This window comes from Oncorhynchus nerka, linkage group LG17 (genome assembly GCF_034236695.1).
Source record: "Oncorhynchus nerka isolate Pitt River linkage group LG17, Oner_Uvic_2.0, whole genome shotgun sequence".
In the NCBI taxonomy this organism is placed as follows: domain Eukaryota; kingdom Metazoa; phylum Chordata; class Actinopteri; order Salmoniformes; family Salmonidae; genus Oncorhynchus; species Oncorhynchus nerka.
The window spans coordinates 1951896-1968692 of NC_088412.1; the positions used below are offsets into that span (position 1 = coordinate 1951896).

The following is a 16797-nucleotide window of genomic DNA, read 5'->3' on the forward strand; positions in this document are numbered from 1 at the left end:
TAAATACCCAGGGGATAATGGGGACGATGAGTGACACCTGGAGGGGGTGGAGACAAGCACAAAGACGGGTTAAAGATCAGGGCGTGACAAAAAAGTATTTTAACTTAAGTACTTTCCACCACTGGTACACACAACTCCCGTACATGTTTGTCTCTTTAGGACCAGTGACGAGGGTCACCAACCTTTAGGAGAGGACACGGCTGCTTCAGTCAACCCTGAGACTGCAGCTGGAGCACTGACACCCCAGTCAACCACAGCTCCAGCAACGGAGGAACAGGACACCGAGGGTGTAGCTGGGTGTCCACAGGACCCTGTCCCAGGCACAACTTCAGATCCAACCTCAGCCCCATCTCCAACCTCAGCCCCATCTCCAACCTCAGCCCCATCTCCAACCTCAGCCCCATCTCCAACCTCTCCCCCATCCCCTGCCTCAACTACAACTCGTAGTTCCCCAGTGAGTAGTTCTCCAACCCCAACCCCATCCCCATCTCCCCCAGCCCCGGTGACAGTTCCCTACCTGAGTCCCTTGGTTCTGTGGAAAGAGCTAGAGTCTCTGCTGGGTAATGAGGGGGACCAGGTGATCAGTTCTCCCAGCATCGTGGACCAGCACCCTATCGTATTCTGGAACCTGGTGTGGTGCTACCGCAGACTGGAACTCCCCTCTCATCTGCCCGGTCTCATACTGACCTCACAGCACTGCAGCCAGGGACACGTACCGCAGGTAGGTACACTACAATGAACGTACCCGTACGTTACACTACAATGAACGTACCCGTACATTACACTACAATGAACGTACCCGTACGTTACACTATAATGAACGTACCCGTACGTTACACTACAATGAACGTACCCATAAATTACACTACTCTGAATGTACCCATAAATTACACTACACTGAATGTACCTGTACGTTACACTACAATGAACGTACCCGTACATTACACTACACTGAACGTACCCGTACATTACACTACACTGAATGTACCCATAAATTACACTACACTGAATGTACCCATAAATTACACTACACTGAATGTACCCGTATGTTACACTACTCTGAACGTAACCGAACATTACACTACACTGAACATGAAAGTACGTTATTTATACATTGTCCCTTTAAACAGGACACCTAGGGCGTTTGTTGTTGTTCCTAGGGCGTTTGTTGTTGTTCCTAGGGCGTTTGTTGTTGTTCCTAGGGCATTTGTTGTTGGACCTAGGGCGTTTGTTGTTGGACCTAGGGCGTTTGTTGTTGTTCCTAGGGCGTTTGTTGTTGTTCCTAGGGCGTTTGTTGTTGTTCCTAGGGCGTTTGTTGTTGGACCTAGGGCGTTTGTTGTTGGACCTAGGGCGTTTGTTGTTGGACCTAGGGCGTTTGTTGTTGTTCCTAGGGCGTTTGTTGTTGTTCCTAGGGCGTTTGTTGTTGTTCCTAGGGCGTTTGTTGTTGGACCTAGGGCGTTTGTTGTTGGACCTAGGGCGTTTGTTGTTGTTCCTAGGGCGTTTGTTGTTGTTCCTAGGGCGTTTGTTGTTGGACCTAGGGCGTTTGTTGTTGGACCTAGGGCGTTTGTTGTTGGACCTAGGGCGTTTGTTGTTGTTCCTAGGGCATTTGTTGTTGGACCTAGGGCGTTTGTTGTTGGACCTAGGGCATTTGTTGTTGTTCCTAGGGCGTTTGTTGTTGGACCTAGGGCGTTTGTTGTTGTTCCTAGGGCGTTTGTTGTTGTTCCTAGGGCGTTTGTTGTGGGACCTAGGGCATTTGTTGTTCCTAGGGCGTTTGTTGTTGTTCCTAGGGCGTTTGTTGTTGTTCCTAGGGCGTTTGTTGTTGGACCTAGGGCGTTTGTTGTTGTTCCTAGTTGTTGTTCCTAGGGCGTTTGTTGTTGTTCCTAGGGCGTTTGTTGTTGGACCTAGGGCGTTTGTTGTTGTTCCTAGTTGTTGTTCCTAGGGCGTTTGTTGTTCCTAGGGCGTTTGTTGTTGTTCCTAGGGCGTTTGTTGTTGTTTCTAGGGCGTTTGTTGTTGTTCCTAGGGCGTTTGTTGTTCCTAGGGCGTTTGTTGTTGTTCCTAGGGCGTTTGTTGTTGTTCCTAGGGCGTTTGTTGTTCCTAGGGCATTTGTTGTTGTTCCTAGGACGTTTGTTGTTGTTCCTAGGGCGTTTGTTGTTGTTCCTAGGGCGTTTGTTGTTGGACCTAGGGCGTTTGTTGTTGTTCCTATGGCGTTTGTTGTTGTTCCTAGGGCGTTTGTTGTTGTTCCTAGGGAGTTTGTTGTTGTTCCTAGGGCGTTTGTTGTTGTTCCTAGGGCGTTTGTTGTTGTTCCTAGGGCGTTTGTTGTTGTTCCTAGGGCGTTTGTTGTTGTTCCTAGGGCGTTTGTTGTTGTTCCTAGGGCGTTTGTTGTTGGACCTAGGGCGTTTGTTGTTGGACCTAGGGCGTTTGTTGTTGTTCCTAGGGCGTTTGTTGTTGTTCCTAGGGCGTTTGTTGTTGGACCTAGGGCGTTTGTTGTTGGACCTAGGGCGTTTGTTGTTGGACCTAGGGCGTTTGTTGTTGTTCCTAGGGCGTTTGTTGTTGGACCTAGGGCGTTTGTTGTTGTTCCTAGGGCGTTTGTTGTTGGACCTAGGGCGTTTGTTGTTGGACCTAGGGCGTTTGTTGTTGTTCCTAGGGCGTTTGTTGTTGTTCCTAGGGCGTTTGTTGTTGGACCTAGGGCGTTTTGTTGTTGTTGTTGTTCCTAGGGCGTTTGTTGTTGTTCCTAGGGCGTTTGTTGTTGGACCTAGGGCGTTTGTTGTTCCTAGTTGTTGTTCTAGGCGTTTGTTGTTCCTAGGGCGTTTGTTGTTGTTCTAGGGCGTTTGTTGTTGTTCCTAGGGCGTTTGTTGTTGTTCCTAGGGCGTTTGGTTCCTAGGGCGTTTGTTGTTGTTCCTAGGGCGTTTGTTGTTGTTCCTAGGGCGTTTGTTGTTCCTAGGGCGTTTGTTGTTCCTAGGGCGTTTGTTGTTGTTCCTAGGGAGTTTGTTGTTGTTCCTAGGGCGTTTGTTGTTGTTCCTAGGGCGTTTGTTGTTGTTCCTAGGGCGTTTGTTGTTGTTCCTAGGCGTTTTTGTTGTTCCTAGGGCGTTTGTTGTTGTTCCTAGGGCGTTTGTTGTTGTTCCTAGGGCGTTTGTTGTTGTTCCTAGGGCGTTTGTTGTTGTTCCTAGGGCGTTTGTTGTTGTTCCTAGGGCGTTTGTTGTTGTTCCTAGGGCGTTTGTTGTTGTTCCTAGGGCGTTTGTTGTTGTTCCTAGGGCGTTTGTTGTTGTTCCTAGGGCGTTTGTTGTTGTTCCTAGGGCGTTTGTTGTTGGACCTTTGTTGTTCCTAGGGCGTTTGTTGTTCCTAGGGCGTTTGTTGTTGTTCCTAGGGCGTTTGTTGTTGTTCCTAGGGCGTTTGTTCCTAGTTGTTCCTAGGGCGTTTGTTGTTGTTCCTAGGCGTTTGTTGTTGTTCCTAGGGCGTTTGTTGTTGTTGTTCCTAGGGCGTTTGTTGTTGTTCCTAGGGCGTTTGTTGTTGTTCCTAGGGCGTTTGTTGTTGTTCCTAGGGCGTTTGTTGTTGTTCCTAGGTTGTTCCTAGGGCGTTTGTTGTTGTTCCTAGGGCGTTTGTTGTTCCTAGGGCATTTGTTGTTGTTCCTAGGGCGTTTGTTGTTGTTCCTAGGGCGTTTGTTGTTGTTCCTAGGGCGTTTGTTGTGTTCCTAGGGCGTTTGTTGTTGTTCCTAGGCGTTTGTTGTTGTTCCTAGGGCGTTTGTTGTTGTTCCTAGGGCGTTTGTTGTTGTTCCTAGGGCGTTTGTTGTTGTTCCTAGGGCGTTTGTTGTTGTTCCTAGGGCGTTTGTTGTTGTTCCTAGGGCGTTTGTTGTTGTTCCTAGGGAGTTTGTTGTTGGACCTAGGGCGTTTGTTGTTGGACCTAGGGCGTTTGTTGTTGTTCCTAGGGCGTTTGTTGTTGTTCCTAGGGCGTTTGTTGTGGGACCTAGGGCATTTGTTGTTCCTAGGGCGTTTGTTGTTGTTCCTAGGGCGTTTGTTGTTGGACCTAGGGCGTTTGTTGTTGTTCCTAGTTGTTGTTCCTAGGGCGTTTGTTGTTGTTCCTAGGGCGTTTGTTGTTGGACCTAGGGCGTTTGTTGTTCCTAGTTGTTGTTCCTAGGGCGTTTGTTGTTCCTAGGGCGTTTGTTGTTGTTCCTAGGGCGTTTGTTGTTGTTCCTAGGGCGTTTGTTGTTGTTCCTAGGGCGTTTGTTGTTCCTAGGGCATTTGTTGTTGTTCCTAGGGCGTTTGTTGTTGTTCCTAGGGCGTTTGTTGTTGTTCCTAGGGCGTTGTTGTTCCTAGGGCGTTTGTTGTTGTTCCTAGGGCGTTTGTTGTTGTTCCTAGGGCGTTTGTTGTTGTTCCTAGGGCGTTTGTTGTTGTTCCTAGGGCGTTTGTTGTTGTTCCTAGGGCGTTTGTTGTTGTTCCTAGGGCGTTTGTTGTTGTTCCTAGGGCGTTTGTTGTTGTTCCTAGGGCGTTTGTTGTTGTTCCTAGGGCGTTTGTTGTTGTTCCTAGGGCGTTTGTTGTTGGACCTAGGGCGTTTGTTGTTGGACCTAGGGCGTTTGTTGTTGTTCCTAGGGCGTTTGTTGTTGTTCCTAGGGCGTTTGTTGTTCCTGGGCATTTGTTGTTCCTAGGGCGTTTGTTGTTGTTCCTAGGGCGTTTGTTGTTGGACCTAGGGCGTTTGTTGTTGTTCCTAGTTGTTGTTCCTAGGGCGTTTGTTGTTGTTCCTAGGGCGTTTGTTGTTGGACCTAGGGCGTTTGTTGTTGTTCCTAGTTGTTGTTCCTAGGGCGTTTGTTGTTGTTCCTAGGGCGTTTGTTGTTGTTCCTAGGGCGTTTGTTGTTGTTCCTAGGGCGTTTGTTGTTGTTCCTAGGGCGTTTGTTGTTGTTCCTAGGGCGTTTGTTGTTGTTCCTAGGGCGTTTGTTGTTGTTCCTAGGGCGTTTGTTGTTGTTCCTAGGGCGTTTGTTGTTGTTCCTAGGGCGTTTGTTGTTGTTCCTAGGGCGTTTGTTGTTGTTCCTAGGCGTTTGTTGTTGGACCTAGGGCGTTTGTTGTTGGACCTAGGGCGTTTGTTGTTGTTCCTAGGGCGTTTGTTGTTGGACCTAGGGCGTTTGTTGTTGGACCTAGGCGTTTGTTGTTGTTCCTAGGGCGTTTGTTGTTGTTCCTAGGGCGTTTGTTGTTGTTCCTAGGGCATTTGTTGTTGTTCCTAGGGCGTTTGTTGTTGGACCTAGGGCGTTTGTTGTTGTTCCTAGGTGTTCCTAGGGCGTTTGTTGTTGTTCCTAGGGCGTTTGTTGTTGTTCCTAGGGCGTTTGTTGTTGTTCCTAGGGCGTTTGTTGTTGTTCCTAGGGCGTTTGTTGTTGTTCCTAGGGCGTTTGTTGTTGTTCCTAGGGCGTTTGTTGTTGTTCCTAGGGCGTTTGTTGTTGGACCTAGGGCGTTTGTTGTTGTTCCTAGGGCGTTTGTTGTTGTTCCTAGGGCGTTTGTTGTTGTTCCTAGGGCGTTTGTTGTTGTTCCTAGGGCGTTTGTTGTTGTTCCTAGGGCGTTTGTTGTTGTTCCTAGGGCGTTTGTTGTTGGACCTAGGGCGTTTGTTGTTGTTCCTAGGGCGTTTGTTGTTGTTCCTAGGGCGTTTGTTGTTGGACCTAGGGCGTTTGTTGTTGTTCCTAGGGCGTTTGTTGTTGTTCCTAGGGCGTTTGTTGTTGGACCTAGGGCGTTTGTTGTTGTTCCTAGGGCGTTTGTTGTTGGACCTAGGGCGTTTGTTGTTGGACCTAGGGCATTTGTTGTTGTTCCTAGGGCGTTTGTTGTTGGACCTAGGGCGTTTGTTGTTGTTCCTAGGGCGTTTGTTGTTGGACCTAGGGCGTTTGTTGTTGTTCCTAGGTGTTCCTAGGGCGTTTGTTGTTGTTCCTAGGGCGTTTGTTGTTGTTCCTAGGGCGTTTGTTGTTGTTCCTAGGGCGTTTGTTGTTGTTCCTAGGGCGTTTGTTGTTGGACCTAGGGCGTTTGTTGTTGTTCCTAGGCGTTTGTTGTTGTTCCTAGGGCGTTTGTTGTTGTTCCTAGGGCGTTTGTTGTTGGACCTAGGGCGTTTGTTGTTGGACCTAGGGCGTTTGTTGTTGGACCTAGGGCGTTTGTTGTTGTTCCTAGGGCGTTTGTTGTTGTTCCTAGGGCGTTTGTTGTTGTTCCTAGGGCGTTTGTTGTTGTTCCTAGGGCGTTTGTTGTTGGACCTAGGGCGTTTGTTGTTGTTCCTAGGGCGTTTGTTGTTGTTCCTAGGGCGTTTGTTGTGGGACCTAGGGCATTTGTTGTTCCTAGGGCGTTTGTTGTTGTTCCTAGGGCGTTTGTTGTTGTTCCTAGGGCGTTTGTTGTTGTTCCTAGGGCGTTTGTTGTTGTTCCTAGGCGTTTGTTGTTGTTCCTAGGGCGTTTGTTGTTGTTCCTAGGGCGTTTGTTGTTGGACCTAGGGCGTTTGTTGTTGTTCCTAGGGCGTTTGTTGTTGTTCTAGGGCGTTTGTTGTTGTTCCTAGGGCGTTTGTTGTTGGACCTAGGGCGTTTGTTGTTGTTCCTAGGGCGTTTGTTGTTGTTCCTAGGGCGTTTGTTGTTGTTCCTAGGGCGTTTGTTGTTGTTCCTAGGGCATTTGTTTCCTAGGGCGTTTGTTGTTGTTCCTAGGGCGTTTGTTGTTGTTCCTAGGGCGTTTGTTGTTGTTCTAGGGCGTTTGTTGTTCCTAGGGCGTTTGTTGTTGTTCCTAGGGCGTTTGTTGTTGTTCCTAGGGCGTTTGTTGTTGTTCCTAGGGCGTTTGTTGTTGTTCCTAGGGCGTTTGTTGTTGTTCCTAGGGCGTTTGTTGTTGTTCCTAGGGCGTTTGTTGTTGTTCCTAGGGCGTTTGTTGTTGTTCCTAGGGCGTTTGTTGTTGTTCCTAGGGCGTTTGTTGTTGTTCCTAGGGCGTTTGTTGTTGTTCCTAGGGCGTTTGTTGTTGTTCTAGGCGTTTGTTGTTGTTCCTAGGGCGTTTGTTGTTGTTCCTAGGGCGTTTGTTGTTGGACCTAGGGCGTTTGTTGTTGTTCCTAGGGCGTTTGTTGTTGTTCCTAGGGCGTTTGTTGTTGTTCCTAGGGCGTTTGTTGTTGTTCCTAGGGCGTTTGTTGTTGTTCTAGTTGTTGTTGTTCCTAGGGCGTTTGTTGTTGTTCCTAGGGCGTTTGTTGTTGTTCCTAGGGCGTTTGTTGTTGTTCCTAGGGCGTTTGTTGTTGGACCTAGGGCGTTTGTTGTTGTTCCTAGGGCGTTTGTTGTTGTTCCTAGGCGTTTGTTGTTGTTCCTAGGGCGTTTGTTGTTGGACCTAGGGCGTTTGTTGTTGTTCCTAGGGCGTTTGTTGTTGTTCCTAGGGCGTTTGTTGTTGTTCCTAGGGCGTTTGTTGTTGTTCCTAGGGCGTTTGTTGTTGGACCTAGGGCGTTTGTTGTTTGGACCTAGGGCATTTGTTGTTGTTCCTAGGGCGTTTGTTGTTGGACCTAGGGCGTTTGTTGTTGTTCCTAGGGCGTTTGTTGTTGGACCTAGGGCGTTTGTTGTTGTTCCTAGGGCGTTTGTTGTTGTTCCTAGGGCGTTTGTTGTTGTTCCTAGGGCGTTTGTTGTTGTTCCTAGGGCGTTTGTTGTTGTTCCTAGGGCGTTTGTTGTTGTTCCTAGGGCGTTTGTTGTTGACCTAGGGCGTTTGTTGTTGGACCTAGGGCGTTTGTTGTTGTTCCTAGGGCGTTTGTTGTTGGACCTAGGGCGTTTGTTGTTGGTTGTTGACCTAGGGCGTTTGTTGTTGTTCCTAGGGCGTTTGTTGTTGGACCTAGGGCGTTTGTTGTTGGACCTAGGGCGTTTGTTGTTGTTCCTAGGGCGTTTGTTGTTGTTCCTAGGGCGTTTGTTGTTGGACCTAGGGCGTTTGTTGTTGGACCTAGGGCGTTTGTTGTTGTTCCTAGGGCGTTTGTTGTTGGACCTAGGGCGTTTGTTGTTGTTCCTAGGGCGTTTGTTGTTGTTCCTAGGGCGTTTGTTGTTGGACCTAGGGCGTTTGTTGTTGTTCCTAGGGCGTTTGTTGTTGTTCCTAGGGCGTTTGTTGTTGGACCTAGGGCGTTTGTTGTTGACCCTAGGGCGTTTGTTGTTGTTCCTAGGGCGTTTGTTGTTGGACCTAGGGCGTTTGTTGTTGTTCCTAGGGCGTTTGTTGTTGTTCCTAGGGCGTGTTGTTCCTAGGGCGTTTGTTGTTGTTCCTAGGGCGTTTGTTGTTGTTCCTAGGGCGTTTGTTGTTGTTCCTAGGGCGTTTGTTGTTGGACCTAGGCGTTTGTTGTTGTTCCTAGGGCGTTTGTTGTTGGACCTAGGGCGTTTGTTGTTGTTCCTAGGGCGTTTGTTGTTGTTCCTAGGGCGTTTGTTGTTGTTCCTAGGGCGTTTGTTGTTGGTGTTCCTAGGGCGTTTGTTGTTGTTCCTAGGGCGTTTGTTGTTGTTCCTAGGGCGTTTGTTGTTGTTCCTAGGGCGTTTGTTGTTGGACCTAGGGCGTTTGTTGTTGTTCCTAGGGCGTTTGTTGTTGTTCCTAGGGCGTTTGTTGTTGGACCTAGGGCGTTTGTTGTTGTTCCTAGGGCGTTTGTTGTTGGACCTAGGGCGTTTGTTGTTGGACCTAGGGCGTTTGTTGTTGTTCCTAGGGCATTTGTTGTTGTTCCTAGGGCGTTTGTTGTTGTTCTAGGGCGTTTGTTGTTGTTCCTAGGGCGTTTGTTGTTGTTCCTAGGGCGTTTGTTGTTGACCTAGGGCGTTTGTTGTTGGACCTAGGGCGTTTGTTGTTGGACCTAGGGCGTTTGTTGTTGTTCCTAGGGCGTTTGTTGTTGTTCCTAGGGCGTTTGTTGTTGGACCTAGGGCATTTGTTGTTGTTCCTAGGGCGTTTGTTGTTGGACCTAGGGCGTTTGTTGTTGTTCCTAGGGCGTTTGTTGTTGGACCTAGGGCGTTTGTTGTTGGACCTAGGGCGTTTGTTGTTGTTCCTAGGGCGTTTGTTGTTGGACCTAGGGCGTTTGTTGTTGTTCCTAGGGCGTTTGTTGTTGTTCCTAGGGCGTTTGTTGTGGGACCTAGGGCATTTGTTGTTCCTAGGGCGTTTGTTGTTGTTCCTAGGGCGTTTGTTGTTGTTCCTAGGGCGTTTGTTGTTGGACCTAGGGCGTTTGTTGTTGTTCCTAGGGCGTTTGTTGTTGGACCTAGGGCGTTTGTTGTTGGACCAAGGGCGTTTGTTGTTGTTCCTAGGGCATGTTGTTCCTAGGGCGTTTGTTGTTGTTCCTAGGGTGTTTGTTGTTGTTCCTAGGGCGTTTGTTGTTGTTCCTAGGGCGTTTGTTGTTGGACCTAGGGCGTTTGTTGTTGTTCCTAGGGCGTTTGTTGTTGGACCTAGGGCGTTTGTTGTTGTTCCTAGGGCATTTGTTGTTGTTCCTAGGGCATTTGTTGTTGGACCTAGGGCGTTTGTTGTTGTTCCTAGGTGTTCCTAGGGCGTTTGTTGTTGTTCCTAGGGCGTTTGTTGTTGTTCCTAGGGCGTTTGTTGTTGGACCTAGGGCGTTTGTTGTTGTTCCTAGGGCGTTTGTTGTTGTTCCTAGGGCGTTTGTTGTTGTTCCTAGGGCGTTTGTTGTTGGACCTAGGGCGTTTGTTGTTGGACCTAGGGCGTTTGTTGTTGTTCCTAGGGCGTTTGTTGTTCCTAGGGCGTTTGTTGTTGTTCCTAGGCGTTTTGTTGTTGTTCCTAGGGCGTTTGTTGTTGTTCCTAGGGCGTTTGTTGTTGTTCCTAGGGCGTTTGTTGTTGGACCTAGGGCGTTTGTTGTTGGACCTAGGGCGTTTGTTGTTGGACCTAGGGCGTTTGTTGTTGTTCCTAGGGCGTTTGTTGTTGGACCTAGGGCGTTTGTTGTTGGACCTAGGGCATTTGTTGTTGTTCCTAGGGCGTTTGTTGTTGGACCTAGGGCGTTTGTTGTTGTTCCTAGGGCGTTTGTTGTTGTTCCTAGGGCGTTTGTTGTTGTTCCTAGGGCGTTTGTTGTTGTTCCTAGGGCGTTTGTTGTTGGACCTAGGGCGTTTGTTGTTGGACCTAGGCGTTTGTTGTTGTTCCTAGGCGTTTGTTGTTGGACCTAGGGCGTTTGTTGTTGTTCCTAGGCGTTTGTTGTTGTTCCTAGGGCGTTTGTTGTTGTTCCTAGGGCGTTTGTTGTTGTTCCTAGGGCGTTTGTTGTTGTTCCTAGGCGTTTGTTGTGGGACCTAGGGCGTTTGTTGTTCCTAGGGCGTTTGTTGTTGTTCTAGGGCGTTTGTTGTTGTTCCTAGGGCGTTTGTTGTTGTTCCTAGGCGTTTGTTGTTGTTCCTAGGGCGTTTGTTGTTTCCTAGGCGTTTGTTGTTGTTCCTAGGCGTTTGTTGTTGTTCTAGGCGTTTGTTGTTCCTAAAGTTGTTCCTAGGCGTTTGTTGTTGTTCCTTTGTTGTTGAAGGCGTTTGTTGTTGTTCCTAGTTTGTTGTTGTTCCTAGGCATTTGTTGTTGACCTAGGGCGTTTGTTGTTGTTCCTAGGCGTTTGTTGTTGTTCCTAGTTTGTTGTAGGGCGTGTTGTTGTTCCTAGGCGTTTGTTGTTGTTCCTAGGGCGTTTGTTGTTGTTCCTAGGCGTTTGTTGTTGTTCCTAGGCGTTTGTTGTTCCTAGGCGTTTGTTGTTGTTCCTAGGCGTTTGTTGTTGGACCTAGGGCGTTTGTTGTTGTTCCTAGAGGCGTTTGTTGTTGGACCTAGGGCGTTTGTTGTTGTTCCTAGGGCGTTTGTTGTTGTTCCTAGGCGTTTGTTGTTGACCTAGGGCGTTTGTTGTTGTTCCTAGGGCGTTTGTTGTTGGACCTAGGCGTTTGTTGTTGTTCTAGGCGTTTGTTGTTGTTCTAAAGCGTTTGTTGTTGGACCTAGGGCGTTTGTTGTTGAACCTAGGGCGTTTGTTGTTGTTCCTAGGCGTTTGTTGTTGGACCTAAAGCGTTTGTTGTTGTTCCTAGGGCGTTTGTTGTTGTTCCTAGGCGTTTGTTGTTGGACCTAGGGCGTTTGTTGTTGTTCCTAGGGCGTTTGTTGTTGGACCTAGGCGTTTGTTGTTGACCTAAAGCGTTTTGTTCCTAGGGCGTTTGTTGTTGTTCCTAGGGCGTTTGTTGTTGGACCTAGGGCGTTTGTTGTTGTTCTAGGGCGTTTGTTGTTGTTGTTCTAGGGCGTTTGTTGTTGTTCCTAGGGCGTTTGTTGTTGTTCCTAGTTTTGTTGTTGGACCTAGGGTTTGTTGTTCCTAGTTTGTTGTTGTTCCTAGGGCGTTTGTTGTTGTTCCTAGGGCGTTTGTTGTTGGACCTAGGGCGTTTGTTGTTGTTCCTAGTTTGTTGTTCCTAGGGCGTTTGTTGTTGTTCCTAGGCGTTTGTTGTTGTTCTAGGGCGTTTGTTGTTGTTCCTAGGCGTTTGTTGTTGTTCCTAGGGCGTTTGTTGTTGTTCCTAGGGCGTTTGTTGTTGTTCCTAGGGCGTTTGTTGTTGTTCCTAGGGCGTTTGTTGTTGTTCCTAGGGCGTTTGTTGTTGTTCCTAGGGCGTTTGTTGTTGTTCCTAGGGCGTTTGTTGTTGTTCCTAGGGCGTTTGTTGTTGTTCCTAGGTGTTCCTAGGGCGTTTGTTGTTGTTCCTAGGGCGTTTGTTGTTGTTCCTAGGGCGTTTGTTGTTGGACCTAGGGCGTTTGTTGTTGGACCTAGGGCGTTTGTTGTTGGACCTAGGGCGTTTGTTGTTGTTCCTAGGGCGTTTGTTGTTGTTCCTAGGGCGTTTGTTGTTGGACCTAGGCGTTTGTTGTTGTTCCTAGGGCGTTTGTTGTTGGACCTAGGCGTTTGTTGTTGGACCTAGGCGTTTGTTGTTGTTCCTAGGGCGTTTGTTGTTGGACCTAGGGCGTTTGTTGTTGGACCTAGGGCGTTTGTTGTTGTTCCTAGGGCGTTTGTTGTTGGACCTAGGCGTTTGTTGTTGGACCTAGGGCATTTGTTGTTGTTCCTAGGGCGTTTGTTGTTGGACCTAGGGCGTTTGTTGTTGTTCCTAGGGCGTTTGTTGTTGTTCCTAGGGCGTTTGTTGTTGGACCTAGGGCGTTTGTTGTTGGACCTAGGGCATTTGTTGTTGGACCTAGGGCGTTTGTTGTTGTTCCTAGGGCGTTTGTTGTTGGACCTAGGGCGTTTGTTGTTGAACCTAGGCGCGTGTTGTTGTTCCTAGGGCGTTGTTGTTGTTCTAGGCGTTTGTTGTTGGACCTAGGGCGTTTGTTGTTGTTCCTAGGCGTTTGTTGTTGTTCTAGGCGTTTGTTGTTGGACCTAGGGCGTTTGTTGTTGTTCCTAGGCGTTTGTTGTTGTTCCTAGGGCGTTTGTTGTTGTTCCTAGGGCGTTTGTTGTTGTTCTAGGCGTTTGTTGTTGTTCCTAGGCGTTTGTTGTTGTTCTAGGGCGTTTGTTGTTGTTCTAGGCGTTTGTTGTTGTTCCTAGGGCGTTTGTTGTTGTTCCTAGGGCATTTGTTGTTGTTCCTAGGGCGTTTGTTGTTGGACCTAGGGCGTTTGTTGTTGTTCTAGGGCGTTTGTTGTTGTTCCTAGGGCGTTTGTTGTTGTTCCTAGGGCGTTTGTTGTTGTTCCTAGGGCGTTTGTTGTTGACTAGGGCGTTTGTTGTTGTTCTAGGGGCGTTTGTTGTTGAACCTAGGCGTTTGTTGTTGTTCCTAGGGCGTTTGTTGTTGTTCTAGGCGTTTGTTGTTGTTCGTTTGTTGTTCTAAGGCGTTTGTTCCTAAAGGCGTTTGTTGTTGTTCCTAGGGCGTTTGTTGTTGTTCCTAGGCGTTTGTTGTTGACCTAGGGCGTTTGTTGTTCCTAGGCGTTTGTTGTTGGACCTAGGCGTTTGTTGTTGTTCCTAGGGCGTTTGTTGTTGTTCCTAGGGCGTTTGTTGTTGGACCTAAGGCGTTTGTTGTTGTTCCTAGGGCGTTTGTTGTTGAACCTAGGGCGTTTGTTGTTGTTCCTAGGCGTTTGTTGTTGGACCTAGGCGTTTGTTGTTGAACCTAGGGCATTTATTCATTGTTGTTCTAAAGCGTTTGTTGTTGTTGGTTTGTTGTTGTTCCTAGGGCGTTTGTTGTTGTTCTAGTTTGTTCCTAAGGGCGTTTGTTGTTGGACCTAGGGCGTTTGTTGTTGTTCCTAGGGCGTTTGTTGTTGTTGTTCTAAGGCTTGTTGTTGATTTGTTGTTGAACCTAAGGCGTTTGTTGTTGTTCCTAGGGCGTTTGTTGTTGTTCTAGGCGTTTGTTGTTGTTCTAGGGCGTTTGTTGTTGACCTAGGGCGTTTGTTGTTGTTCTAGGGCGTTTGTTGTTGAACCTAGGGCGTTGTTGTTGAACCTAGGGCGTTTGTTGTTGTTCCTAGGGCGTTTGTTGTTTCCTAGGGCGTTTGTTGTTGGACCTAGGGCGTTGTTGTTCCTAGGCGTTTGTTGTTCCTAGGGCGTTTGTTGTTGTTCCTAGGTTGTTGGACCTAGGCGTTTGTTGTTGTTCCTAGTTGTTTTTTTGTTCCTAGGGCGTTTGTTGTTGTTCCTATTTTGTTGTTGACCTAGGCGTTTGTTGTTGTTCCTAGGGCGTTTGTTGTTGTTCCTAGGGCGTTTGTTGTTGTTCCTAGGCGTTTGTTGTTGTTCCTAGGCGTTTGTTGTTGGACCTAGGGCGTTTGTTGTTGTTCCTAGGTGTTCCTAGCGTTTGTTGTTGACCTAGGGCGTTTGTTGTTGTTCCTAGGTTTGTTGTTGTTCCTAGGGCGTTTGTTGTTGTTCCTAGGGCGTTTGTTGTTGGACCTAGGGCGTTTGTTGTTGGACCTAGGGCGTTTGTTGTTGGACCTAGGCGTTTGTTGTTGTTCTAGGGCGTTTGTTGTTGGACCTAGGGCGTTTGTTGTTGGACCTAGGGCGTTTGTTGTTGTTCCTAGGGCGTTTGTTGTTGTTCCTAGGGCGTTTGTTGTTGTTCCTAGGGCGTTTGTTGTTGGGCGTTTGTTGTTGACCTAGTTGGACCTAGGGCGTTTGTTGTTGGACCTAGGGCGTTGTTGTTGACCTAGGGCGTTTGTTGTTGGACCTAGGGCGTTTGTTGTTGTTCTAGGGCGTTTGTTGTTCCTAGGCGTTTTGTTGTTCTAGACCTTTGGGCGTTTGTTGTTTGTTGTTGGACCTAGGCGTTTGTTGTTGTTCCTAGGGTTGTTGTTTATTTGTTGTTGTTCCTAGGCGTTTGTTGTTGTTCCTAGGGCGTTTGTTGTTGTTCCTAGGGCGTTTGTTGTTGTTCCTAGGTTGTTGACCTAGGCGTTTGTTGTTGGACCTAGGCGTTTGTTGTTGTTCTAGGCGTTTGTTGTTGTTCCTAGGGCGTTTGTTGTTGTTCCTAGGGCGTTTGTTGTTGTTCCTAGGGCGTTTGTTGTTGTTCCTAGGCGTTTGTTGTTGTTCCTAGGGCGTTTGTTGTTGTTCTAGGGCGTTTGTTGTTGGACCTAGGGCGTTTGTTGTTGTTCCTAGGCGTTTGTTGTTGTTCCTAGGGCGTTTGTTGTTGTTCTAGGCATTTGTTGTTGTTCCTAGGGCGTTTGTTGTTGTTCCTAGGGCGTTTGTTGTTGTTCCTAGGGCGTTTGTTGTTGACCTAGGGCGTTTGTTGTTGTTCCTAGGCGTTTGTTGTTGTTCCTAGGCGTTTGTTGTTGTTCCTAGGCGTTTGTTGTTGGACCTAGGGCGTTTGTTGTTGGACCTAGGGCGTTTGTTGTTGTTCCTAGGGCGTTTGTTGTTGTTCCTAGGGCGTTTGTTGTTCCTAGGGCGTTTGTTCTAGGGCGTTTGTTGTTGTTCCTAGGGCGTTTGTTGTTGTTCCTAGGCGTTTGTTGTTGTTCCTAGGGCGTTTGTTGTTGTTCCTAGGGCGTTTGTTGTTCCCTAGGGCGTTTGTTGTTGTTCCTAGGCGTTGTTGTTCCTAGGGCGTTTGTTGTTGTTCCTAGGGCGTTTAAGGGCGTTTGTTGTTGTTCTAGGCGTTTGTTGCTGTTCCTAGGGCGTTTGTTGTTGTTCCTAGGGCGTTTGTTGTTGTTCCTAGTTTTGTTGTTGTTCCTAGGGCGTTTGTTGTTGTTCCTAGGCGTTTGTTGTTGTTCCTAGGCGTTTGTTGTTGGACCTAGGGCGTTTGTTGTTGACCTAGGCGTTTGTTGTTGTTCCTAGGGCGTTTGTTGTTGTTCCTAGGGCGTTTGTTGTTGTTCCTAGGGCGTTTGTTGTTGTTCCTAGGCGTTTGTTGTTGTTCTAGGGCGTTTGTTGTTGTTCCCTAGGGCGTTAGGCGTTTGTTGTTGTTCCTAGGCGTTTTGTTGTTGTTCCTAGGGCGTTTGTTGTTGTTCCCTAGGGCGTTTGTTGTTGGACCTAGGGCGTTTGTTGTTGTTCCTAGGGCGTTTGTTGTTGTTCCTAGGGCGTTTGTTGTTGGACCTAGGCGTTTGTTGTTGTTCCTAGGGCGTTTGTTGTTGTTCTAGGGCGTTTGTTGTTGGACCTAGGGCGTTTGTTGTTGTTCCTAGGGCGTTTGTTGTTGTTCCTAGGGCGTTTGTTGTTGGACCTAGGGCGTTTGTTGTTGTTCCTAGTTTGTTCCTAGGGCGTTTGTTGTTGTTCCTAGGCGTTGTTGTTGTTCCTAGGGCGTTTGTTGTTCCTAGGACCTAGGGCGTTTGTTGTTGTTCCTAGGGCGTTTGTTGTTGGACCTAGGCGTTTGTTGTTGTTCTAGGGCGTTTGTTGTTGTTCCTAGGGCGTTTGTTGTTGTTCCTAGGCGTTTGTTGTTGGACCTAGGGCGTTTGTTGTTGTTCCTAGGGCGTTTGTTGTTGGACCTAGGGCGTTTGTTGTTGGACCTAGGGTTTGTTGTTGTTCCTAGGGCGTTTGTTGTTGTTCCTAGGGCGTTTGTTGTTGTTCCTAGGGCGTTTGTTGTTGTTCCTAGGGCGTTTGTTGTTGGACCTAGGGCGTTTGTTGTTGTTCCTAGGCGTTTGTTGTTGTTCCTAGGGCGTTTGTTGTTGTTCCTAGGCGTTTGTTGTTGTTCCTAGGCGTTTGTTGTTGGACCTAGGGCGTTTGTTGTTCCTAGGGCGTTTGTTGTTGGACCTAGGGCGTTTGTTGTTGTTCCTTTGTTGGGCGTTTGTTGTTGTTGTTCCTAGGGCGTTTGTTGTTGGACCTAGGGTTTGTTGTTGTTCCTAGGTTTGTTGTTGTTCCTAGGCGTTTGTTGTTGGACCTAGCGTTTGTTGTTGGACCTAGGGCGTTTGTTGTTGGACCTAGGGCGTTTGTTGTTGTTCCTAGGGCGTTTGTTGTTGTTCCTAGGGCGTTTGTTGTTGGACCTAGGGCGTTTGTTGTTGTTTGTTGGACTAGGGCGTTTGTTGTTGTTCCTAGGGCGTTTGTTGTTGTTCTAGGGCGTTTGTTGTTGTTGACCTAGGCGTTTGTTGTTGTTCCTAGGGCGTTTGTTGTTGGACCTAGGGCGTTTGTTGTTGGACCTAGGGCGTTTGTTGTTGTTCCTAGGGCGTTTGTTGTTGGACCTAGGGCGTTTGTTGTTGGACCTAGGGCGTTTGTTGTTGTTCCTAGGGCGTTTGTTGTTGTTCCTAGGGCGTTTGTTGTGGGACCTAGGGCATTTGTTGTTCCTAGGGCGTTTGTTGTTGTTCCTAGGGCGTTTGTTGTTGTTCCTAGGGCGTTTGTTGTTGGACCTAGGGCGTTTGTTGTTGTTCCTAGTTGTTGTTCCTAGGGCGTTTGTTGTTGTTCCTAGGGCGTTTGTTGTTGGACCTAGGGCGTTTGTTGTTGTTCCTATGGCGTTTGTTGTTGTTCCTAGTGCGTTTGTTGTTGTTCCTAGGGCGTTTGTTGTTGTTCCTAGGGCGTTTGTTGTTGTTCCTAGGGCGTTTGTTGTTG

General features: G+C 48.0%; 1 protein-coding gene across 1 annotated transcript in view; it reads left to right on the top strand.

The window, feature by feature from the left end:
- LOC115126106 (C-myc promoter-binding protein-like) overlaps positions 1-739 on the top strand; it is a 118039-nt gene extending 117300 nt beyond the window's left edge. Inside the window, 1 exon segment of the mRNA XM_065002742.1 lies at positions 160-739. Coding sequence (XP_064858814.1) covers positions 160-739 — 580 coding nt within the window.
- The last annotated feature ends 16058 nt before the right edge of the window (positions 740-16797 follow it).